Consider the following 26360-nt stretch of genomic DNA (forward strand, 5'->3'; position numbering starts at 1 on the left):
CATCTGCCCAAAAATGTAAGGGCAATCCAGCATGCAATCTCATGCTCCTCGCACGTTCCATGATGGTCCTATTCATTCTCTCTGACACACCATTTTCCTGTGGAGTTCCTGGAACTGTCTTCTGCTTTCGAATCCCATTTAAGGAACAGTAATCTTCAAATGCTTTGCTGCAATACTCACCTCCATTATCCGATCTGAGACACTTCAACTTTTTTCCTGTCTCATTCTCAACCAGAGCTTTCCATTTCTTAAAAGTTTCAAAAACATCTGATTTTTGTTTTAGGAAATATACCCATGTTTTTCTAGTTGAGTCATCAATAAAAATAACATAATAACAAGAGCCACCAACAGATGATACCTGAGCCGGTCCCCATACATCTGAATGTACAAGCTCTAACTTCTCACTCTTCTTCTCTTTCCCAACCTTGAGAAATCTGACTCTTTTTTGTTTACCATAAACACAGTTTTCACAGAACTCTAAATCAATCTTCTTTAGTCCTGGCAGTAGATTTTTGGAGTGAAGGATTTTCATCCCTTTCTCACTCATGTGCCCAAGCCTATGGTGCCACATTATCGAATCTGTTCTTGCAACATTTATTGTTGTTGTCCCTGCAGTAACTTTATCTGTAGCAGCTAAGGTAGAGTAAGTGTTACCAGTACACAGATATAATGTGCCTACCTTCGCACCTTTAGCTACTACTAACGATCCTTTAGTGACCTTCCACATATTGTCTGAGAAGGTAACTATGCAACCTTCACTACTTAGTTGCCCTGCAGAAATTAAATTTCTTCTTAAATTAGGAACATGTCTTACCTCCTGCAGAAACCAGTCATTACCATTCTGCAACTTGATCTTTATCTTTCCTTTTCCAACAATTTGACAGGGCTCATCATCACCCAAATATACCTGTCCAAAATCACCTTGAACATAATCTAGAAAATATTTTCTATGGGGTGTAGCATGAAATGAAGCCCCAGAATCTATTACCCAGGAATCATTAACATTATCCAAACATAAGATTAAAGCATCTTGTAGAGTATTACTTGCAATATTAGCTTCCTTACTGTCATTTTCATTTTTGTCTCCTTCTTTGTTTTTCCGAGACCAACAGTCTTTCTTTAGATGACCAGGCTTTCCGCAGTACCAGCAATCTTTCTTTCCTCTAGATTGAGAGCGTCCTTTCTTTGACTTCCCTCGTGACTTCTCATTGCCAGGGCCTTTTCCTCTTTCCTTTGATCTTCCTCTGTTCTCCACATTCAAAACACTACCCGATGATGTTGGAGTCTCACCTGTGCTTTTCCTTCGCATTTCCTCGCTTAGGATAACACCAACAATATCATCAAATACCAAAGTATTTTTACCAGAGACAGAGTTACTTACAGCCATAACCAAGCTATTCCAGCTTTCTGGCAAAGAACATAAAATCAAGAGAGCCCTAACCTTTTCTGCAAAGGTAATTTTTACCGAAGACAATTGACTGGTAATTGTATTAAATTCATTTAAGTGCTCCGCTACAGATCCTCCCTCACTCATTTTCAAATTAAACAAACGCTTCATAAGAAATACCTTATTCGAAGCCGAGGGTTTCTCATACAGCTTAGCCAATGTTGCCATCAAATCTACAGTCGTTTTTGCTTCTGTTATATTGAATGCTACAGACGCCGCAAGGCACAATCGAATGGATCCCAGTGCCTTTCTATCTAAAATGTCCCACTCTTCATCTGATATTGTGGTTGGTTTCTTTGCCTTTCCTTCCAATGGCCGCCACAAATCCTTTTGATACAGGTAATCCTCCATCTGCATTTTCCATAACTGATAATTCTGGCCGTTAAACTTTTCGACCTTGAATTTGGAATCCTCCATTGCTCCCACTCAAATCTGAAAGTCCTGCCAATTTACAGAAAACCTCGCTCTGATACCAATTGTTAGGGTTTCAAGCAGATCCGAAGCAAATATGAACTAACAATTATATGCAGATTTAAATACAAAAGATAAAGAAATAAAACAGGACACAGATAACACAGAGATTTAACGTGGTTCACCCAGAATGGGTTACGTCCACCATACACAGCCGTCCAATCTTTCTTATTATCCAGCAAAAATAGTACATCAACCTTACAATGCCTTAAGCATCCCAGCCACTTATAACATGCGTTTTTAGGGCAACAAACAAAGTCGGCCTTTTTAGGGTTTTATTACAATGTCGGTTTTCATCAACAAAAACGGCAAAAAAAATTTTCTCGGGGGCTGCCGCCCCCGAACCCCTGCCCGGGGCCCGGCCCGGCCCCGGACCCCGGCAAGGATACGTGCTGAGTGTACAGTACTTTGCTGATCAGTCGCCACATTTCAACAGGAATTTGGGTTTTACCAAATCTGGTTAAGTATTTAAATCTGAGAAATATGTGCTGGGAAATTTTAATGGTTCAAAATAATTCATATCTGCAGAAGGTTTAAGTAATATTTGCATAAATATTTTGGCTGGGACACTACAAAATTTGTCTTGGTACCTGCTTCTGTGGTGTATTGTTTTGTTATTAGTTGAATCTGCTGTATAGTTTTGTCAAGAGCTGAACCTGCTGCACAACTTTATCATGAATCAAACTCGTCACTTCGGACTTTTGAAAGTGTAGATTGTTAAGCTGCAATGCATCTGTACATGTGTTCTGCTTTCTAGTTTCAACGCAGCATATTTACCTTTTTGCTTTTGCCATAGATTAAAAATGTGATAGTTAAGAAAATAATGTTTTCACAGTCCTTGATGTGAGAGATAAAACTTCTGGAAAAAATTGTTTATTTGAGTTTTACATCACAAAGAAGTAGAATTGATAATCCTAGTCAACTTGACAATGATGATTTTTAGGATTACTAAACCGAAGCACCTTCCTTTCGTTAGACATCAATTTCTCACCATCTCGATCTTTGCAGTGATTGGCATTCTATTTATTGGAATTAAAGAGCATGACGATTGATTTTGGCTTATGTGCTTTTTGAGATTCCCCACCAAACACAACATTGACATCATTGAGGTCAAATTTCATAGTTCTCATGTTCTTCCTTAAGTAATCATGCACCTACATGTTCTACGAGTTGTCGGGCTATAATTGGTGCTCAAATAAAAGGAACATGGACATGTAATCCTTGTATTTTTCATCTTGTTATAAAAGCGTGGAAATTAAGCCTGCAAGAAATTGACACTTAGTATCACAAGTGGTATATTTTCTAAGATAGACGGATTCTTGATTTCGAACATCAATTCAATGTAAAGTGGGTGCTTGTCATATTTGTTGAGTGGAGAAAGAGGTGAACTTTTTAGTTGTCCATTTAGGTGAAGACAGAGTAAAATTAAATGAACTGATCAGATTTTTAGAACAAAGATGATCTTCCTTTAGTTACTTGAGAGTTGGCCTTTTGGGTATAATTTATTGCTTTATTTGAATTTTTAACCTCATTTGTGCTCCTTATGAAGGTTTTTATATTGTTGCTACTTAGCTGTCAATGAAGAAATAACCTTGAAGGATTATGGTATGCTAAAGGGTATAGGTAAAGTAGCGTAGAAGGATTATGCAGATTTATGTTCTAGAATAGAAGGGTAGAGCTAGAAATTCAAAAGTGGCAGAAGAGGTTAAGCATATTGCATTACATCTTGCATTTTGTAATGTGTTTATCGAAATAAATCAAGTTAGAGGACCTGAAGCCATTTTTTATTCCTTGTGGGCTAAAGGGGGGATTTAACAGGCGAATAATATAATAATAATTTATTGAGTTGTCGAAAAAGGTATTTAAGTTATAACTTTGCAGAAAGGAGTTTTGATTTATTATTGCTAAATGGGGCCAAAAGTAAATATTAGATACATGGTCAAAAGGGCAAATAAAAATTTTAAGTTGGAAAAAAGGGTGAATATTCAATTAAAAGAAAGTTTAACTACTTTTAGGGTTGGATGGAAGAACGATTAAAAACATAATTATTGGTAAAGAGTTTCATTCTATTCATTATTAAATTTCAGAAACCCTCATTTTGGAGAACATTGAGCTTTGGGGCAGCTCTTACCTTGACGACGAAAACCCTCACATTTTATCCAAGAATTGGAGGATGGAAACCTTCTGGTTTTCTTTATTGCATTCATAAGGGGTCAATTTGGTGCTCACAGTTGATTATAGGTTATTTTAGATTCTAGTTGTAAGTTATAGGATCTCTATGCAATAAAATTTTCCATATTTGTGACTGGTATTTACTCTAATTTTATTGCTGGCTAAATAAGCTGACATCAGCCTTACTATAAGTTGCCATACCATGTCCATAAAGGTGGGGATGTGAAAATAAAGAAGCTGGCTGCCACTTCCAAACAAGTCCAAATCCATGAAGAAGGCTACATTGTAGTTCTAGAAGACTTTAAAATTATTATGTCCGATTTTCCTGAGGCCACTGTATCTTTTGGAAGGGGCATGGAAGTTTGTAGAAGGTATTTGAATCTCTTATGAGGAATCGTGGGTCCCTCCAAATGCTAGCTGCACCAATTTAAATGTCATTCAAATTGTCAAAAAGGAAAATGCTGTGCTTGGGAAGTCTCTGAAAGTCAAGTTTGTGATGTTGAAACAGGAAACACATTGCTTCCCTGCTGATTGGATGCCACCTAATGGACATTGCTTGGGCATCAGTTTTAGATGTAGAAAAGGGATATTTAATCAGCTGTCAACTATTTTCCATGTCAGAAATTATATTTATATGTTTTTGAGGATAGTATGTATAAAGATAAATAGCTACCAGCTGTCATAATGATGAAATTTTGCAAGTTTCGGAACTGGAATATGATTTCATAATATGTATATTGAATTTCATGTGAAAGTATTGTGGAAGTAATTCCAGTCAATCAGCATGTATTTATTTAAATTTTGCAAGGAGAAAACAAAAAAAAACAGAATTGTTGGAGAAAAAAAAAATTAATGGAGTTGGAAAATTTAAAAAAGGATATTTCACATTTGCAACCTCATTTGGGATCTTTTGTGCATGGATAGCGCAGTAGAAAGTGTTCATAGAAGACCATTTTACACTTGTTTGTGAGTTGACATTGAAGAAAGAGTCAAGGTTTTTGGCCTTCTCTTGATAATTGCTGCAGTGTTAATCCCATTAGTCCAACTTGAGGTAAGGGAGGTGTTCCATGCTGATTTGTCACTTTTACAAGTGGCTCGCAACTCCAAAATAGTTTTGTGAGCCAATTCTTTCAGACTGGCTGTTGGAGTCTAAAACAACTTCCAAAAGTTCTTTGATTCTTTCCAAAATGCAGCTTAAAACACTCAATTATAAGGATTGTTCACAGGTGGTTGGGAAAAAGTTAACCAGGGAGAGCATGCCCTGGACCCATAGAAGATATTTTGAATACAAGTCAATGGCATGTAAAAATCTAAGATCTAAACAATGAATATTGTATTGAATTTTTATATATATGTTTTGTATTTGTGGTAGTACAATTCATCACCACAATGACTATTTTTGACAAGTACTTATTTCTCTATGACCAAGTCATGTGATTAAGTCACATAGCAAGGAGACCCACAAAGCACACAAACACATCTAAGCATTTGTTTGTATGTGAATGGTGTTTTTATAGAAGATCTATTTCTTTGGTCTTTTCACCCTCTAGCCTCTTTTCATCTTTGTCTCATTATTATTATCAATGTGGGATTAACCCAATTTAGTCCAATATCTTTTATTAATACTAGATAAATACTGTAAGGCATGGCATGCACTAGAAGCTTTGCCAAGAGGATGAAAATCCTATATTCGTTGGATTTTTAAAAAATATTCCTCCTCCATACTAACAAGTGCCTAGAGGTGGTGCTTATTTTGTGGGGTTCCTTTCCTTGTGATTCAAATACAGTATGGCTCGGTCATAGAGAAATAAGCACTTTTGGGAAATAGTTATGACCAGTCATCTTGTTGATGACTTGAGCATTAAAAAGTGCCCTCAAGTAGTGAAAATCACCTCAAAAATAAAATTTCTAAAAAAATAATCACTATAACATCCTCCATTATTTGCAATTGTTCTCATCAGTTAGTTTGATTGTGAAACAGTTGTAATAACTAAAACACCTTAGTAGCTGTGGGTCTCCTGGTGTTTCCTTTAATAACAGAGTTATCCGAAAAATTGTTGGAAATAGGTTGAACAGAAGCATGTTTTAATTTGAATGTGCATTGGATGGATTTTGAAAATGGGCAGGCATGAGAATATGAAATTGAAATAGGTGAATACAATGACGAAGGATAAATCAATGAATTTATGCTGCCTTGCACACGCAGGAAGCCGCTCGTTTTATGAAGTCTCAACTTATTCTAAAATTCTTTGATTTTCATGCGTCCCCCTTTATTTCTTATTTTACTGAGAATCTGTTTATTGCCTGTTAGGATTGTATTTGGATAGATGGCACCCCTAAGTTACCTTGCCCTTCTAGTCCTTATACAATGATTTTCTTTTTTTTATTCCATTGTGATAAAAATGAGTTGGCATGCATTTTCACCTTGGACACAACACCTATTATTCATAAGCAAGTTTGGATACTGTTAAAAACAAAAACAAACTCAGTACTGAGAGTTACGTATTCTTACAAGTCATAGTCCCAAAGATAGGTAAGTGGCTACTTAAAAACCAATCTTGCTGCTTCGTGGGTTTGACTTCTAAATTTTCCTGAATGTAGAGTTTGCTACACCAGAAGTAGGCTTCAAAATACCACATTTCCTTGTAAAATATCATACTTATCATTGAGGTGTTATGTCTTGTATATCAGTGATGTTCTGTGGTATGCAGCATTTCTATTTGGTATTTGTTTTTCTACTTTTAGGCTACAGGGTGACATTTTAACTTTCATTTTGAATTTTTTAATGTGATTTCCTCACCATCTATTCCTTAGTCACAACTCTGCTAATTTAAATTTGATCTATTCTTTCAGTGCTCTTGGCATGCTAACCTGCTATATTCCTATATAATTTATTCTTGCAAGATTTTTGGTTTTTAGCAGTATTGGCTGGTTTAGTAATTTTAGTGGATTTTTATTATTCCATCTCCCTAAGTTGATTGATAAAAATACTGTGTGGATGAAATGACTCAGGGCATAGCATATGTAGCTGAACCTTTGCTTGGCTTTGCACCTACAATTATAATACTTGCTACTTTAGGGGCTACGATGCTATGGGTGTATGGCAGCTTTTGGATAACTGGAGCATTGATTATAATAGGAGGTACTGTAAATCTCTTGATTTTGTGCTTGATTATTTTACACAAGATGTGTACTTGACCTGAGAAAGTGATCAATTTCAACTTTTATGCTCATTTCTTCTGACAGTTCTATCTTGATCTTTTTCCATATTATTTACTGGATGGATTATTTTAAATAACAAGACAAATCCAACATTTTGACATTTTTGGATGCACAGGAAGTCTGTTCGATTTGAATCATGCACGGCTGATAGTTCTAATCGCAACCATTTATTCTATGTATTGTGCTAAAGTTTGTACTGGATGGTTTGGCTTAGTTTTTTGCATAAACTTGGCTTTTATATCAAATGACATTTTGAATTACTTACTCAAAACCAGTGGAAAAGAAAATGAGAGCAAGTGTCCGAGTCAAGAAGCTGAAGAAACTACAAGCAGTGCCAAAAAGTTCAATCATCCTCCCCAAAGCACTACCTCTAATTGTCAATCAAGCAAATCTCATAAGACTAGACCATCTAGTGAAAGCTCACAATCTGTTCAGTCTGCACAAACAGTTAGAGAATCATCAACTGTCAGATCACCAAGCAAATCTCATGAGAGTAGATCATCTGGTGAAAGCTCACAAACTGGCCAGTCTGCACAAACTATTAGAAAATCATCAAACGTCAGATCACCAAGCAAATCTCATGAGAGTAGATCGTCTGGTAAGAGTTCGCAAACTGGTCAGTCTGCACAAACATTTGGAGAACCATCAACTATCAGAACACCAAGCAAATCTCATGAGACTAGACCATCTGGGGAAAGCTCACAAACTGGTCAGTCTGCACAAGCATTTGGAGAATCATCAACCATCAGATCAGCTAAAGCAGATCCATCTCTTGCAGATGAAGTGTTGCATATACTACATAGTTCAGACCATTATGCAACGTTGGGTCTCTCGCGCTATGAGGAAATAGATATGGTAGTCCTCAAACGAGATTACAGGAAGAAGGTAGTGTCTTGTTAAGCCAGGGAATGTTTGAATTTATTGAGATAGAATTACTTTGCCTTTGCTTTTCCATTAGACATTGAGGTAAATGAAGTCTGTTGACTTGCTAATAAACATTTTCTCAGTATTGACCTTTCCTGCACCATTTGGGCAGGCAGTGTTAGTTCATCCTGATAAAAATATGGGCAATTTAAAAGCAGAGGAATCTTTTAAGAAGCTCCAAAGTGCATATGAGGTAGATCTTTCTTTTTGTTGCTTCCTAAATTGTGAATAAATTTGATGTATTTTCTGTATCTTTTTTAAAAAAAAATTGCCAATCAAAAGCTATACACTGTTGCCATTTTCAGGTATTATCAAATTCGGATAAAAAATGTGCTTATGATGAGGAATTGAGAAGGGATGAGCTGACAAAGAGTTCTCATCAAAAACTTCAATGTGGTGCTCAAAAAGTATATTATTTTTAAAAGTTGATTATGTTTGTCATAAGATTTGCATGGCATACTATCTAAACATTTTGTCTTAAACTGAAGTGTCAAGCAAAAACTTTAGAACTTGCCAGTTATAAAAAACAAGATGGTTTTCACCTCTGTAATATGTATGCACAAAGAATAGATAGAAATATGTAAGCTTGAAAGAACAGATGAATATAGGGACTTATTGGATAGATGAATGTAACTTTGTGCAACCTACAATGAATATCTCAGTTACAACTTATTAATGTCACGTAGTTGTAGAAATTACAAATTCAATATATACTAAATTCTATTTAAGGCAGAGTTCATCTTTTGATGGTGGATGCTGAAAGAATGTTTCTGTGGGATTCACAAACTCCATCACGGATTGCTAAATATGGTAAAAGAATATGGTTTCCCTATTTGAAATAAGTGGTGGCTTGGAAGAAATGATGCTTAGTCATTGATAATAAACTGGAAAAGTCTGACAAGATGAATTTCCTTTTGTGAGAAAAAGTGCTGAAAGAGGTTCATGTGAGCCAAGTACTTATTGGAAGGCCTCTATTGGTTGTACATCAAATGCTCAATACTCTTCTATATGAATTACCTGTTAAAATGTCTCTGAATGCTGGAGATATTGTAAAGTTCGAAGTTTTCTCCTTTGATCTAGTAATAAGATTCCTTTCCCAAGAGCAAGTGATCTGTGTTAGTTTGTATGCGTTACAATCCTGTCTTGGAATATATAATCTGGAAAGGAACTTTACTTACATCTACTGGTCACCTCAAGGTTGGGGTGAAATCCAAAGAGTGGATCTGAGCAATAAAGTTGGGTTCACCTTCATAGATGAAATGGTTTGGCTAGTGATTGAATGAGATGACTGCAAGTTGTAAAAGTGTATGGGATTTCAAAGAGGAGCCCCAGGTCTAAATCTTAAGTGATGTAATAAAATGTTGAAATTGGATCAAATACTGCATCCTACATGGTGGGTGCAGTATACCCCAATCGACATGGCTGGGTGCAAGTCCTAGTTGACTTTGATGGAAAAGATTTGTTGCTGGCATTTAAGCCAAATTCTTTTGCAAAAATAGTGGAATTATTTTGTCTGTATTATACAGATAATAGCAGAAACCAACGAGTTGAGGGCTAGAATGGTCAAAATTAATTGATATAGAATCCTATTATTCTTATCTGAAGATCGAGAATTTAAAGGAAGGTTACCACTACACATTGATCATGTCTTAAAAAACACTTGTTAGTAAACACTGACCATACAGAAGAGAGGAGAAAAGAAAATGTATGGTCAGTGTTTACTAACAAGTGTTTTAAAGACAATCATTGTGTTGTTGGAACCTTCCTTTAATTTCTTGATCTTCAGATAAGAATAATAGGATTCTGTGTTGTACGCCAGTTTTAAGCATTCTAGCTCTCAACTCATCGGTTTCTGTTATTATATGTATAGTACAAACAAAATAACAGTTATTCTGTCCACTTACTTTGCACTTATCCAGGCTTTCACACAACAAATCAGTGGAGGGTGACAATCAACACTAAAACATCTAGGGGACCTATTGACATGAATAGAAGTCACTTGACTTTTGGATAATGAAAAGGCCACACATAATCTGGTTGAAGGTTCTATTCCATCTCCGTCAATGAGCCTGGTTGAACAGATGTGTTGACTTTTGGGGGTGTTGACTTTTGGGGTACTGGATATTTGCATCGCTTAAGGTCACCAACTTGGTTTGGTTTTGTGATCTGTTATCCCCCTCGTTTTTCATTGCTTGACTTCGAACTGAAGTATTACCCTTGCACTGCATATTGCCATTTACAATTTTAAAAATTGCTTATTCCACTCCCTTTTGGTGCTAGAGCATATGATTAGGGATATTCTGCACCTAGCGATGGGCAAGGGCTTCTATCTAGTTGGTTTAGCAAGAATGATAGTTCTTTCTTATGTGTAAGCTGCCAAAGATTTTTTCTTGGTTCATATTACTTCTTTATCCAAAGTCCTACTTATAGTAGGAGACTTTTTGATTTGGTAAGCAACCTTGGGATGGTACAAAGGCAAGTGACCCACACTTACAAATTGACTGATACTGCTGATTATGTATATGATCTTTCTGTTACCTTCTGTAGTTTTTAGGTCTTTTTCATCATTTGCACTTATGTTAGTGTCCTTTCTGTCCTTTGATCCAAATTGTTTTCAATATGAACACTTTGTTCTGCATATTTTAAGTCCACTTTTTAATTTGAAGGTAATATAATTCAAGTTAGAATGATTGCATTCCTCTATTGATAAGTTTTTAACGATTCTCATTCTCTTGACAAAATCAACTGCTCCAGAATGGAAAACACAACAATTCGAAGTATTATTCTCATAATTATGAGAAAGAGGGGAAGGATAATCCTGCAGTACCAAGCATAGTAGCTTGCAGAAAGTGCAACAAATCACATAAATGGATTTTTACAAATAGAAGCAAATGCCAAGCAAGATGGTGCCAGGTTTGATTTTTCATTAGTTTTCTGTGTAAGCAATTGTTAATATGTATGTATGTGGAAGCCATATTTCTCTAAAGTGTAACATTATTTCATCAGGATTGTGAAGATTATCATCAGGCAAAAGATGGTGATGGATGGATGGAATGCTATGACCATGTTTTAATGTTTGGAATGCCACAAAAGGTATCTATGCTAATCTAATGTATATTTTTCCATAAGCAATAAACATGGAATAACTGCTGTAACAAAGTGCTGATACTGAATAATACTATTAAAAACACTTCCTACAATGTCCAAAATTCATAAACCCAACACCCAATTGAAATAACAGTGATATACCTTGAATTTGATGAGTAAGATGATCAGGTATTGATCTGGAATCACTTTCCAATTTTCTGGTGACTGATATGGCAGGTCTGATATGAGTATTTCAGTGCTGGTATACTCCAGCCAGCTCGCTAAATCATCCCAACATTCTTTAAAAAATGATGAAGAATATCTCTATACTCCTGTGTCTAGCCTCCAAGTAGAAATGCTGTCATGCCCCGTCATGAGCAGCAATTGTCTTATTTTAAGACTTCTCAATTTTCTTAATTTAAATCGAACCCAAGTGGGTGTATGCACAACATCAATCTGTATAAATAAAAAGGTAGTGATCTGTTTGTGAATAAAGAAAGAACTCCTAAGGTAGCGAATGATTAGTATCTACATCACATGTAAAAAGGAAGCAAAACGCTAACATATCGATGCACAGTAAATGGCCTTGTGAGATAAACAAACTGCTTAACAAGATGAATTCCCAAAATGCTACATTAAGTGAAGGGGCACGGGGTTAAGTGGAATGAGGCAGTGATCCAAATACAAAACAGCAGGATAGAGAATGGATTAAGGAGGATAGAAATTATATTTACAATGACAAGCATTACTAATAATCATTAATAAGAGGTGATCACAAACAGTTGTTAATTAGTGGCAAGGTCATGAAATGAGTCACCACTCTTATAATTCAACAGTTATAGGTTCAATACTTATGAAGAATCTAATCTCCTTATCGGTCTGAGTATGGATACATACTTGCTGATGTATTGAAGAAATGCTAAATATTATAATGCAGATTATTAACCGATTTATTAACAGAGTGACCAATAATTAATACGTAATTTGTGCTGAGGCTGGAGTATTACTTATACCGATTTATACGATAATGATCATAAATCTTCTGAGGTGTTAGGCACTTACCTGGAGCGAATTCCTCCTTTACAAATCCAATGCACTGCAGACGATACTTTTCTTTCCTTCCCTCCCTTCCCTTTTTCCTCCCACGTACCTTTAAATATCCATCGAATGGGTATACACCAAAGGTTGTGCTTCTTCCATAGGACAGGTTTCTCCAATAGCCACGTCCTTTACCTTGAGCGCTCCACTTGGATTTATTCCTTTGCATTGTTTATTAATTATAATTTGACTTATGTTTATTCTCACTTTGAGCGGACCCTTCATATTCATTTCATTCGATTAACTTTAATTATAACATGATTTCATCCTGATAAATGTTTAATGTATCCACTACTTCAGTTATTATAAATATCTTCTATGATCGTCATCGATAGTTTTGTGAGGCCCCTAAGTCTTCCTAAACCTGACGTAACATCTTATTGTTTGATGTAGTTTAAAGGGGACCAAATCTGATACTATTTTGACATCCTCTGTGGGTTGTCTGCTGAAGGCGGGGACTTAAGGAATGAAATTACCTTTAATGCTCCATAATATATTTCGTTGGTGAGCAATTACTAACAATCTGAAGCATTGTTTTAAGCTGGTGGGTCCCGGATGCACATGGGACTGAAATATTAATACTTTATCTCTGATCTGATTATATTTAGTATTCGGTATTTTCTCTCGTGGTTTGATCTACTTCAAACAGACATCTACCTGGGTCGTGACCATCTAAGGATGTGCACTCCCAGCGCTATTTTGTAAAATTCATATATTGCATTAATATTAAAATACAGTGATATAGATATATCTGATATAATCATCATTGGGACATGCCATTTCTCCTATGAATGAGTAATTAACATCCCTCATTATCTAAGTTGCCAGATTCTTCCAGAATTCTTAGGGTCCTGGTTCGGTTCTGCAGAAATTCTGGTCCTTCACAAATTCGCTGCAAATTATTCCAGGGTCCCAAATTTGCCCTGTGGGTTCACTGAGAAGGACCTGGGGATAATTTTGGGGAATTTGCAGCGAATTTCAAATTCAGCGGCAGAACCCGGTCCGAATTTGGGCGCTAAACACGTTTGTTAAATTTTTTAAAAGTTTTTTTGAGGTGCATAAGCAAGAACTTGGGCCGAATTTGGGAGCCAAGAAGTAAAGTAGCATAGACTAATACTAAAAAGGCTAAAAAGGTAAAACATATCTCATTTGTGCATTTGTGAATGAAAAGGAAAACTTCTTGGCTCCATTGCTAAACTTGACAGTGGCATATTTTGCTATGTTACTTTACTATTAGTCTATTAGCATAGTTGACACTTGATAGTGGTGTATTATGAATTTATTTGCTACTGCATGTATGTATATATTTTTTATTTTTTATTTTTATATGTTTTTGTATGGACGAACCCAAAGTGAACCCTAACCTACCCCCCAAAAAATTTGAATGAATTTGCGAACCCGAATCTGGAACCAGAATCCGAATTCGAATTGGGACCGGCAACTTAGCTCATTATTATATGGTAATCCAGTATCATTCTATCAACAGTAATAGCTCAAGGTGGTAACCTCATCGCAACATTCATCCTATGTGGGCACCTATCGGCTATCATCAAAGGTTCTACAAGGCTCCACAAGGCAGCCAAGATGGCTTATAAACTTCAATGTTTTCTCTAGCTAGTAAGCCTCTGACAAGTAAATTTCCAGCACCACCCTTATTTTTTGAATTCATCTTATTTTTATTACTTTCTTACTTTTTAAAGACATAACATGAATGCACATTCGTTTAATTGGGGAGACACTATAAAATCTGTATATTGTTATAAAAGTTTTGATATCTTAATTGTTATAAATTTATATTAGTTTCTAATCTTAAAGCCTTTTTCCATCCGAAATGAATTCAGTCATTGTTAGATGCCAAAATATTTATCCAACACACACAACATGGTCAATTTGTATTAGTAGACTTTGTAATTTGAATTTGACCTGGAATCTATTATGCTTTTTGTGGAAAATATCTCCTTGCCTTTGAGCAATATACTAACAATTTCTTTTTGTTCCATCTGTTTCTTAGGTGGAAATGAAGCATGCATATGCTTGTATAGAAAGTATGATATATGATGTAAGCGAGTGGGCCGCATGTCAGGTAATTGAAATATCTTTTCGTAGAGAGCACTATGTAAGAGTATATAGTGTTTCACCTTAATAAAGATTTACTTTAGTGTTCAACATGATAGATAAGAAACTATTTTATTGGACCACCTGATGTGAGGAAAATTTGCACAAGCCAATGGGTATGCTCACAAAACATACTATGTACATCCTCTTCTGAGCACGATCTTTGTATTTCATATTAGATATGATCCCATCCACAAAATGAATATGTTGTGATGTTTGAACAATGCAAGCCTTCACATCCTTGTTGTCAAGTAAATATGAACAACAATATTTTGGTTGTACCAGAATTTGGCCTTTACGAAGTTTCACTTGACAAATCCAAGGTCTCATGATATCCTTGGTGTTTAACTTACATACCTATTGGACCATTTAAAAGTTCTACAAACCATATACACTCAGCTTATAGGTTAATAAGACCATGGAGAGGTGCTTATTATTTTGGATCAATCCCTTCCCAATACTTGCAAGAATGACAAAATCGATGCTAAGTATGGAGGTTGATCATCAACAAATTTCTCTGCAGATGAGTGATCCTTGCTGTTCATCACTTCTGTTGGGACATTATGGCTCACTAGTTTAACTTTAGTCTTGACCAATGTGTTGTCCAGTTTTATCCTTGAACATGTAAAAAATGCCTTAATGTTTATGGTTTAGTGTTAGGGCTATCTACAATTGTCTTGTGCCTCAATTTTTCTACCCTAGGTGTTTTTGTTTACTATGTATATTTTCAGTGAATAATCTGTATGTTCACAAAACTTGAATTTTAGATGCGATTCTGGTAATTCTGAAAGGAATTGGTGACAGATGTCAGATACTGTACCAGAGTGTTATAATGTCTTAGGATGGAAATAGGAAGCTAAATTTATTTTGAGAATAAAAAATGTACGGTATGTTACTTCTCAGTTTCTAGAAATTTTCTGGATTACACTCTGTTTTTGTTTATAACCAATGTTTTGAGTTATCTATCTCACCCATTGTGAGGGAAGCTAGTTTTTTATATACATAATGATTGCTTCACATTTGAGATTTGAGTTTTCTGGTCCAACAAGGGTTCTCCACTTCTGTTTGAATTGTAGGAGACAAAGTACGTACTTGTCATATTGATGAAAAGACTTTCTAGCAGCAAACACAATGAGCTATGATAAACACACAAACACACACAAACACGTATATGTATTGTAAAATCTTTCTCATTATTTCAATTAAGCTTTGGACACTTGCAAAAGTCTTAATGTTTTAATTTTGTCACAGCATGCTAATACGTTCCTTTATATATGCTCGCATTCTTTGACGACCCTCCATTGTTTCTAGCTAATGTTGTGCCTCAACTTGTCCCTTGTGCTAAGATTGTATGGCGAATTCATGGTAAGAGTCTATGCCACATGACAAGTTATTAATGGGTATACATTGCCCTTCCATGTATAACATGAAAGGAAGCTAAGGTGTGGAAATGCTTCGTAAACTAATCTAAGAGGGAAGATGATTAGAAAATATGATTTAAGATAATTTGTAGAAAAGAAACAACACAATAAAATTCTTTGCCATAACACAATGATGTAATAATCGACAAAAATATTGGTAACAATACAATCTAAGGCTAAGCACAATAAATTTATAAATGAATACATGAAACCACCAAAGACGAATCACAAAACATGAGTTAATACCAAACAAAAGTGGTGCCCAAATCGAAAAAAGAGTCCTCATGCTAAATATAGCATATTCCTTGCACTCGTCATAAAATTTCTTCCCAACTAGGTGCTCCAATTTGTCTTATCCAAATCCTTAAAATATGCTTTATGATAGTCATAGTGAGATCATAGGTTGGTGAACGTTCTTTGTCAATATGTGTAACTCCCTCTTACAAATTTCTTATGTGTCATAGATATTGTTACATTTTTGATGTGGGAGGTTAATTTTTAAAGGCCATACCATTTGATTTGGGATTAAAGATATGAGAGAGTTCCACTTCATGGTAACTTGCGTCTTTAATTTTGAAGCCAGAAATGACTTCTATAGTCCACAAATTGTATTTTAGTGTTCTCAACATTAAGATACATGTTTTGGACACCTTTCATAACATTCTCCTACTTTTAAGCACCTTGCAAGTGCAAAAAGAATAACAACAATATCAACTAACTACTAGGGTTTGAGAGGGCCATAGTTTTTGCAACACAACTTGAACTTCTTTGTGTTCATCGACCACATCATCTACAACATTCTTCAAAGTGTCAACTTTTTCTAGTATCACCCTTCCATTCTCTACCACATTTCAAGCAAAATGGCATTGGACATCAATAAGCTTTATCTATACATGAAAAGGCATGTTGTTTGCCAAATAGAGGGGATGTTTTGTCGCATTAAACTCTAACAACTCTTTCACTTATTCTCACATCCAAACATAGACTCAAAAGAAAATGGCTTTCTTATAGACAGGAGTAGCTGCTGTGTACTTTGCCTCTTGTGGATAAAACTACCATAACTTGTTTATTCATCCAACTCATTGAAACACTATTTATTTGGTTGTAACCTTGTGAGGTTTTGGAGATTTGGACTTTTATTCATCCAACTCATTGTAACCTTGTGAGGTTCTGGAGATTTGGACTTTTATTCATCCAACTCATTGTAACCAAGAAATGAATAAACCAAACATGCTCAAACAATCCTCACAATGCTCTTTTATAACTTTCTGAATGTCCCTTGGCCTTCCATTTCCTCTTGCCTTTTCATTTTCTTTTCTTTTATTTCACTTTTGAATTAAAGGTGACTTTATTTGATTTCCCACTTTATTAAGTCACTCAAGTAATTATATAATATTATCCTTATGATGTACTTATTAAAAGGAATAATATTAAATATTTACATTAATGGCTTATTAAATAATTAAACATGCTTTTAATTATTTAATTATATCATAAGCCAAAAAGGGGACATTACATGGAGCTAAAATGTTAAGGAGGTTCTACTTTTTCTTTCAAACTTTTTGAGCTCTTTTTATTGCCCTCCTCATTTGGTCCAACTTGAACGTTTAGTTCATCATTTGGTGTAGCGGGTAGCCTTCTTGGTCTTAGGCTATAGCTGCACAACTGACTTCCCATCTTCCTTTGGTTGCTTAACTGTAGAAGGTCTGATCTCCTTGAAGTATATTTTGACTGTACAGAACCTTCCTTGCCACAAGATCCAAAAACTTGTGCCCTTTCATGTTGGCACCATAGCCACCATTGCCAATGAAGATACAATTTATATCCTTATTATCCAATTTTGAGTACTTTTCCCTAGGCACATGAGCATATGCGTCACAATTAAATACACAAAGATGCCAAATTGAGGGCTTTTTGCCCTTCCAAATCTCCATGGGGGCTTTATCAACAAACGTTATGTAGAAAACCTATTGATGAAGAATATGCAGTAGCAACTTTTTTTGCCTAAAACTTTTGTTCTGGCTAGAACCACTAAGCACACTCATATCTCTCCATCAATATCCTATTCATATGTTTTGCAACTCCATTTTGCTAAGGATTGTATTAAGTTGTTTTATGGTTTTCTTTGTCATTTTCCTTACGAAATTTGTCAAACTCCTTTGAACAATATTTACCACCATCGTTAGTTCTCAACACCTAAATCTTTCTCCTAGTTTGGTTTTCTTAGAAGCCTTAAATTCCTTAAACCGACTATAGACCTCAGATTTACTTATGAGAAAATATACTTCTATCCTTCTAGAATAATCATTAATAATATTAGGGTTTTGGTAGATCCGGAGCAAATACAAATTAACAGTTATATGCAGATTCAAATACACAAAGATGAAGAAAAAATAAACAATACAATTAACACAGATTTAACATGGTTCACCCAAAATGGGCTACATCCACAAAATAGAGCCGTCCAATCTTTTCTTATTATCCAGTAAAATAGTACAACACCATTACACTGCCTTTTTTCATTCCAGCCTCTTATAACATGTAATTTAAGGGCAACCTACAAAGTCGGTTAACAAAAGTAACCCTAACCCTAAAAAAATATTCTCGTAACCTTTTCCTCGTATTCATATTTTCCAAAAAGGCCTAACCTCCAATTTCCAAACCATTGTGTTAATCAGCAACAATATTAGTTACAATACAACCCAGGCAAGGAGCATTCAAAGGACAAAATGCCAACACTCAGGTTTGGGGTGATATTGGCGGCATAACAATACTTACAAATACACTTTGCATACTCCATCCCAAGCAGAAACCAATACATACCAAAGGGGAATCATAAAACTATGAACTAATACCACCCAATAGTGGTATGAGGTATCCAAATATCAAGGAGAGCTCTTATGATAAATTTTAGCATATTCCTTACATCTGTGATAAAAATTTGTCATATTATGTCATAGTTATCCTCCTGACTCGGACACTTCAATTTGTTTTATCTAGAGCCTTCAAAGATGTTTTTTGACATTCAGAACAACATGTCATAGGTTGGTGAATGTTCTTAGTCAACATGCGTAACTTCCTCTTATAGCTCTTGTATGCATCAAAGATGCTTTTACATTTCTGATGTGGGGTGAAATGTACCCTATGCAATTTCAATCTTTTCATTCACACTCCAAATTCAAGGTTAATGAGCTGTTGATTAAAAAATACCAGATTGTTGTAGTTGCTTTCAACCAGTTCTATGCTTAGTTCCAGTTTGCAAAATAATTGACACAAGTTTGCATGTTTCACACATAGATGAAGAACTGAAACAACACTGATAATATACCATATACCTCAAAACTGGAAACTCCATTGCATTCATTCACTAACAGATTACCAAATGTTATTATCAGAAATTAACAGCGATCAAGTGTTAGTTAGCACCTTTAATCAGTGATTGGGAAACAGAATACAAGGAGGCCGATATGAATTGATAAAGCCTACATTAGAAGTTGCAGGGCTTAATCAATCATGAAACAATCTACACCAGTGTGTACAGAGTCGGTAGCCTATGAGACAGATTGATATCGCTCGGTCACAATACTCACACCCTTCCACAACTCCAAGCTCTATTTCTGGCTCAAATAGGAATTTGCTGTGATGTCAATCTTTAGGGGAAATACTCTCCGTCCGCACCATCAACCAAAGTAATCGCCAGCTGAAGACTTGTAGCCGACAAAATTATTAACATCAACTTAAGAATTCTTCAGCAAATATTAGCGCCCCTTCATATAAATGGTGATACCATAACAAGGAGATTTTAAATACTAACTACAAGCATCGGTCCTATCAAATATTAAGCCAGCTATATTAAAGTGCCCAGCCTGCAAACACAGAGTCACCTTATATGAGCTCTTTTGAATATTAAAAGACTGCAACCATTGTATTATTTTCGATGCTGAAGTTGGATGAAATATCTGGCTAGAACAATAGACTTCTCTTTCATTGAAGTCTCTAAATAAATCTTTCGATCAACCAGACTGCCGCTAATATGAACATCAGTCTATTTCCAATAGACCGCTGCTCCAAAGATTCTTTATTTCTGAAACATGTATTAACCACTGCAAATTTGTTTCCATAGGAGACTTCACAAATTTGGTACTGATGTAGACTCCGTCGTGAATCTACCCCTTGGAAGAGCTAGGTTTTCGTCCAGCCCTTCTGTTGAACGACTGAAGGTTTTTGTCTCCAGAAAGCATAAAACATTGATAAAATCAAAGCGTGCCTTACAACTCCCAGCAATCCTCCTTATAAAGATCTCGAGGAACTTTCTAGAATATAAGGCCGACATGAACATTGGAAATCTTTATTTAATAAAGTGACAATATAATATTTTATTGTGTATTTAATTAAATTAATTAATATTAAGTCATCATAGGATATTTAATTTATTTTTGACAACTTAATAAAAATCAATTTAACTAATTGTCACTTTAAAAATCGGGAACATGACATGGGTGGCCTAGCTTTTTGATTTGGGAAGCTTATTCATTCCTTAAAAAAATGAAGATCTTAGAGAGATCCATATTACACCAACCTGCTTTAGCTGGCTAAAGCCTGTTTCAATAATTTTTAAAGCCAATGAGAATCTGTATAGCCTAGAAATTGTGTTTTAGTTTTCTCAAAATTAAGATGCAAGGTCTAAACACCTTTACTAACACAACACACCCTTAACAAGAATTGACTATTCTATAAATGAGCACAATTTATGAAATAAGACTTTGGGTTGAATTTTCCCTCAATCCATGTTTATTGCCAATTACTCTAGGTTGTGGCTGGGCATGTGAATGGGTGGTTGCATTGAGCTACCATTTGGATGAACTCTACTTCATCTGTCTGCATTGGACACCCTTTTTTGTTTCTTAGTTCTCCCCACCCCCTGCTCCCATGCCCACATGATCCATTTTGGATCACACCCTTCTAGAGTTAAATTAGTTTCTATATGAGTAGTCCATTACCTTTTCTAGTTTATCAATTTAGGTTTGTTCTTGTACGGTACTATAGGACTTCTTATTTCTAACACACGCACAAGTGTAAGAAGAGGGCAAACATGGATAATGAGTGCTAATCTAAAAGCCTAAAGCAGTATTTTCAGACCTTTTTTATCCAGCTTCGTGTTGGACATTGTGGCACACTTAACTGCAGTATCGTGGTTAACTCAAGATTTGACATCTCAAATGATGACTAGAAGTGGCTTATAGATGATTATGGTTACTTTCTCTAAATGTCTTGTTCCTAAGGCTCTCACTAGCCATGCATGAATTTGCTATCTTCTTTAGCCTTCGAGTAGCTTGATGCCCATGTGATCCATTTTGGATCATACCCCTTCAGAGTTAAATTATTGTCTACTTGAGTAGTTCTAGTTTAACAATTCAGGTCTGTTCTTGCATGTACCATATGACTTCTTATTTCTAACACACACAAATTTGAAATAAGAGTGCAAACATGGATAATGAGTGATAATCTAAAAACCTTGAGGAGTATTTCCAGCCTTTTTTTCAACCAGCTTCTTGGTGGAAATTGTGGCATACCCAACTGTAGTATTGTGGTCAAGTCAAATTTGACATTCCAAAAAATGACTAGAAGTAGCTTATAGATGGTTATTGGTTACTTTCTGTGAATATCTTGTTCTTCAGGCTCTTGCTAGCCATAGATATATTTGTTAACTTCTTTAGCCTTCAAGTAGCATGATTTGTCTGAGATTTAACACCAAAATATTTGTTGCCATTTATAGAAAATGTTTTTGTCAGATTCATTATTTCTTCTTAGGTCATATTCATGTATATAAAATGTTTTTGTCAGATTCATCATTTGTTTTTGCAACATTATTTCTTCTTAGATCATATTCATCAACATTTATCTGTCTCCTAAGTAGCTGATCTGTTGAGTCATCAGAAATAACTGGTATCGATCCCTCAGGGTAACAAAGGCATTGCCTCTACTTGAGGTACTTGCTATTGGTTGTTTATCTCTAAGGACTTCCTCCGTCCTTTGTTTTCCTCTTATAACAATGATTTTTTGCTTTACCAAAATTGCCTCCTTGTGCAAGCTGATCTGCACGTTGTGTTGTCTATCCATGGCAATGAAAATGTATTTAAAACTGGATCCTTACAATAGTCACTGCTCCCTAATGGGAGATGAAATTTTCTTGAGAACAAATTTGCTGTTTTAACCCAAAACAACAATTGTAAAAGCACTATGTTTTTGAACTCTGCAAATAATGTCTAGCTATCTTAACAGTTGTTCACCAGTAATGAGGCCATTATGTTGGGTCCTTAAAACAATGCTCCAATTCCTATAACAGAATTCCCACTCACAAGGCCAGGGTTTTTATCAAGTGGGTGCAATTGGTTCATCAACTGAACAATTGAGGTTTAAGGTCAACTCCAAGAGTGGGTTCTCTCTCCTATACATCAATCTATATCCCCAAAGGTTAATCCCTTTATGTTTTTCTTATTTCATGTGCGACCTAGAAGCCAAACATGCCTAACTATTTGAAAATATATCCCCAAAGGTTAATCCCTTTATGCTTTTCTTATTTCATGTGCAACCTAGAAGCCAAACATGCCTAACTATTTGAAAATATATCACACACGACTTCTCAAAATATTTAACATTTATCTATTTCTGATTTATGCAGACTGTGTTGAACACAAGATGCCACTGAGAGGGGGAGGGGGGGGTGAATTAGTGGTTTCCAAACTTTACCCTTTTCAACCTAAGGTGTGTGTACCGGTTAGTAGATCTAACATAAAGCAAACATACCGGTGATATAGGAGGATGACACAAATGCAATCACACACAAAAGAACATCACATAACACCGGATGTACGAGGAAAACCCAACTTAGGGCACCAACCCCTGCACTGAGCTCCAAGTCAGTGATTATAATATCATATATTAAAACAAAAGTAGTATCCTTGTTACAAATGAACTTTGTAATTCTTACACATGTCTCTCCATCGGTTGACCTCTATCCAATTCTCTGCCGGTTCTCTGCTCACCTTCTCTCTGCTGCAACTTTACCGGTTCAGCCTCTGCTTCTCTGCCGGTACTTTGCTCTCTGCTCACTACTCTCTGATCACTACCGGTTCTCTGCTTTCAGTTCTTCACAGATCCTCACTCTGCTCTCCTCTTCTCTACCTCCTCTCTGCCGGTTCAATCACCACCGGTGCACTTCACTGTCCGGCTCAATGACCATCTACCTGTTGAACTCTTCTAACCGGTTCTCACTCCCACACTCACTCTCCTCTTTGATTTGCGATGGGCACTTGACTGATTATCTTTCTGGTTTCACTTCCCTCATCGGCTTTACTCTCTCGTGCAGCAGTAGCAGATTTGGTCTTCGATATGCACATTTATACTATGCCTTCCCGCCAAAACGACATTCAAACTTCTGGCACGCTAGGGTTCATCAAACTCGAGGCGAACTAAATCAAATCAAATCTCCTTTCCAGAGATTGGCCACCTACAATTGATCACCTATCACCGCCAATCACGCTGCGTCCAGAACACATTTGCCATATTTGGCAAACATGGCACCTGCATTTGTCAAATACCTAGGAAGCAATCATGCAAATAGCTTCACCTACCCCGATTAGCACTTGGACACTCGGCCTCGATCATGAAGCCACTAAATCAGATCTCTGTCCTCTGATCAGTCTTGAGCCGCACCCTTCTGCTCTCGACCCGTGATTCACGCTATCAACATTAATGTCGACCAGTCGCCACCTACCTCACCAACAACACTTCACCGACCACAACATGCATGACCCCTGTCTCCTACGTGTCATTTTTGTCGGCATCCACCTCTGCTGAGTCTTCTGAGTCGGTTCAGACAAGATCACCAACCAACCACACAACTGGGTTCATCTATCGGTTCTCTAACCCTGCCGGTTATACCCTAACCGGTTTGCCTTCAAACTTTCACTTTGTTGCTCTTCCGGTGGAACACCCTTACCAGTCATCACACTTGCGAAGCCACCTAATGCACATCTTCAACAGATGGGAGCCTTTCACTTCTGCACCTTTTCAGCTTTGCCGGTGGACACCTTGATGACACCATGTCATCAAACTTCAATGGTCTTCATCTTCAATCCGGTTGCATTCTCTGTCTGCAATTGCTTCAACTTTGCCTTCTTCATCTATAGACCGGTTCTCCAATCAACTGGTTTGTCAAGGTGACAAACCTATCCTTTCTTCTCTGTACCGGCAACTCATCATGTCTACCCGACTGATCCGGTGCACATCTCTAATTTCATGCACCCGAGGCATCTTTGTGTTTCACTTGTTCATCCGGTGTGAGTCTTCAATCACCTGCCTTCTACTCTTTTGTCTTATCTCGGAGGACTATGATGCATTCCATGCATAATGGGAGATAAGCTCCAATTACCGGCGGGAGTGGATCCTTGTCATCTACATCCGGCATTGCACCAATAGGGCATCCCTGTTTGAGTAGGCATATCTTCAAACAGGCACATATGATCCTGTTGGGCACACTCTTTGTGAGTCTTCTCATCATCTGGTGATTGCATCTTTATCCAGTGGGAGTCCTGCTGTTTCACATCCTAACATCCAACAACATACCGGTTGCCACTTCTTCATTAGCTCACCCTGCTTGCTCATTTGCCGGTTGGCGACAATGCACTGCCAACATCACTTACCGGTTGATATACCATACCGGTCTCCAATACATGTCTTCAACACAAGTCAATAGTAACTTGTGTACCGGTGACTCCAATGGCCATTATGCTGGATGACATTCTCTTCCTTATTGGCTACCTGCTATGCTAGTTGACATCAATGACAACACAATGCCAATAGACTGGTAGAACCTAACATACACTAATCTGCCAAGGAACAAGGAGGAGGATATTTTAATAAAGAAATTGTTCATTTAGCCATTTGTGATCAATGCCTACTACATTGGGAAACATGGTCAAGAACTTAAAAATGGAGAAGAACATTGATGTGAGTTTGAAACAAAAACTAGAAATGCATATAGGATCCCATCAGCCTAACGGCAATCTTACCCACATGCAATTCAAAGACTCAAGAAACTCCAGATAACCCAACACTCTTTAACGGCATATAACTAATTTCTCGAAAAAATCTTACATGTTATTGTGAAAAACACTGTACAAAGATTTTGAGAAAATTTTACAACAGCTGTGACATTCAACTAATCAGAAACAACAAGAAGCTAGTAAATGTAGCCCTAAATATGTATTTCATTATCCTAAAAAATTCTTAGTCAATCATGGTGTGATGAACCCTTGCTGGTTCAACTCTTCAACCTGCTGTAATTTGTAGATCTTCTTTGTAATTTTTAATTATTAAGATGGTCTTTTAGAAATAGACAGAAGTTGCAGAAGAGGGTTTCTTTAATTTGCAACACATATTGAATAATACATGAATTTAATCAACTGAAACAATGAATTGGAGAATTTAGAAGCATACCCGTAGGTCCTTAGCCAATTTATTGAAAAGAAAGAATAAATCAGCAACTTACAAAGTTCTGATTTTTATTCTAGAACAATTCAGATCTGCTCTTATTTAAATACTAGGACACCCAAATAGTGAAAGATGGTGCCAATAAATGAGCAAGCTGTGTGTTTGGGAAAAGAAGCCTCCAAACCACAAAAGAATCAACAACAAAACAGTAAATAGGAAAACCCTACAACAAATCTGCCTTGTAAGAAGCCAAATCTGCCCCAATTCAATTCAATTTGACTTCTGAATGAAACCAACCAAGCTGCAACAATTCGATTGATCTTTCACAATCTCAAAGCTACTGAATTCTGAAGAATGCACGCTCTCCAAAACTGGTCCAAACCCTAGCCGCCATAGCCAAGTGCTCAGGAGAAAATGTCAAACGTTCAATATCAAGAATGAGGTTTAATTTCCATCTTGGCTGCCTAAATACCCAAAAGGTGCGATTTTTGACAATTAGGGATTTAAAAATAATAACTTGCTTTTAGGGTTCCCAACTTAACCCTAAAAGCCACGCCTAGCTTAGGAGATAATAGATCTTCACTTAAATAAATTGAAGTGATGCACTTTATGATTTTATATTAATATTTCATTAAAATATTAATTGCCTGTGGAACCACTAAAAAATTCATATCTCTCTCATTATTGCTCGGAAACTGAATCTATCAGAAGCTAGGGTCACAGTTTACCATGCCAATGAAAATAGGACCATGTCTATTTTTAGCAATTTTTCCCTAAAAAATAGGAAATCCTCATAAAGTGTCAGAAACTGGTGAAACGAAGACCATAACTGAACTCAACACTGAACTAGAACAAATAGACAAACCACTCCTCAAGATACTGCATTATTGACCCCTTTATCCATACTC

General features: G+C 36.3%; 1 protein-coding gene across 3 annotated transcripts in view; it reads left to right on the top strand.

Moving 5' to 3' along the window:
- The window catches only part of LOC131041053 (uncharacterized), a 67868-nt gene that overhangs the window by 31997 nt on the left and 9511 nt on the right, over nt 1-26360 (top strand). Inside the window, exons 2-8 of one of the 3 annotated variants that reach the window (XM_057974026.2) lie at nt 7103-7232; nt 7428-8197; nt 8349-8429; nt 8542-8643; nt 10991-11149; nt 11243-11329; nt 14433-14504. In XM_057974026.2, coding sequence (XP_057830009.2) covers nt 7103-7232; nt 7428-8197; nt 8349-8429; nt 8542-8643; nt 10991-11149; nt 11243-11329; nt 14433-14504 — 1401 coding nt within the window. The remainder of the gene's footprint in view (nt 1-7102; nt 7233-7427; nt 8198-8348; nt 8430-8541; nt 8644-10990; nt 11150-11242; nt 11330-14432; nt 14505-26360) is intronic. The other 2 variants (XM_057974027.2, XM_057974028.2) reach the window with 2 other exon arrangements.

Source organism: Cryptomeria japonica, chromosome 11, assembly GCF_030272615.1.
Source record: "Cryptomeria japonica chromosome 11, Sugi_1.0, whole genome shotgun sequence".
Taxonomy (NCBI): Eukaryota; Viridiplantae; Streptophyta; class Pinopsida; order Cupressales; family Cupressaceae; genus Cryptomeria; species Cryptomeria japonica.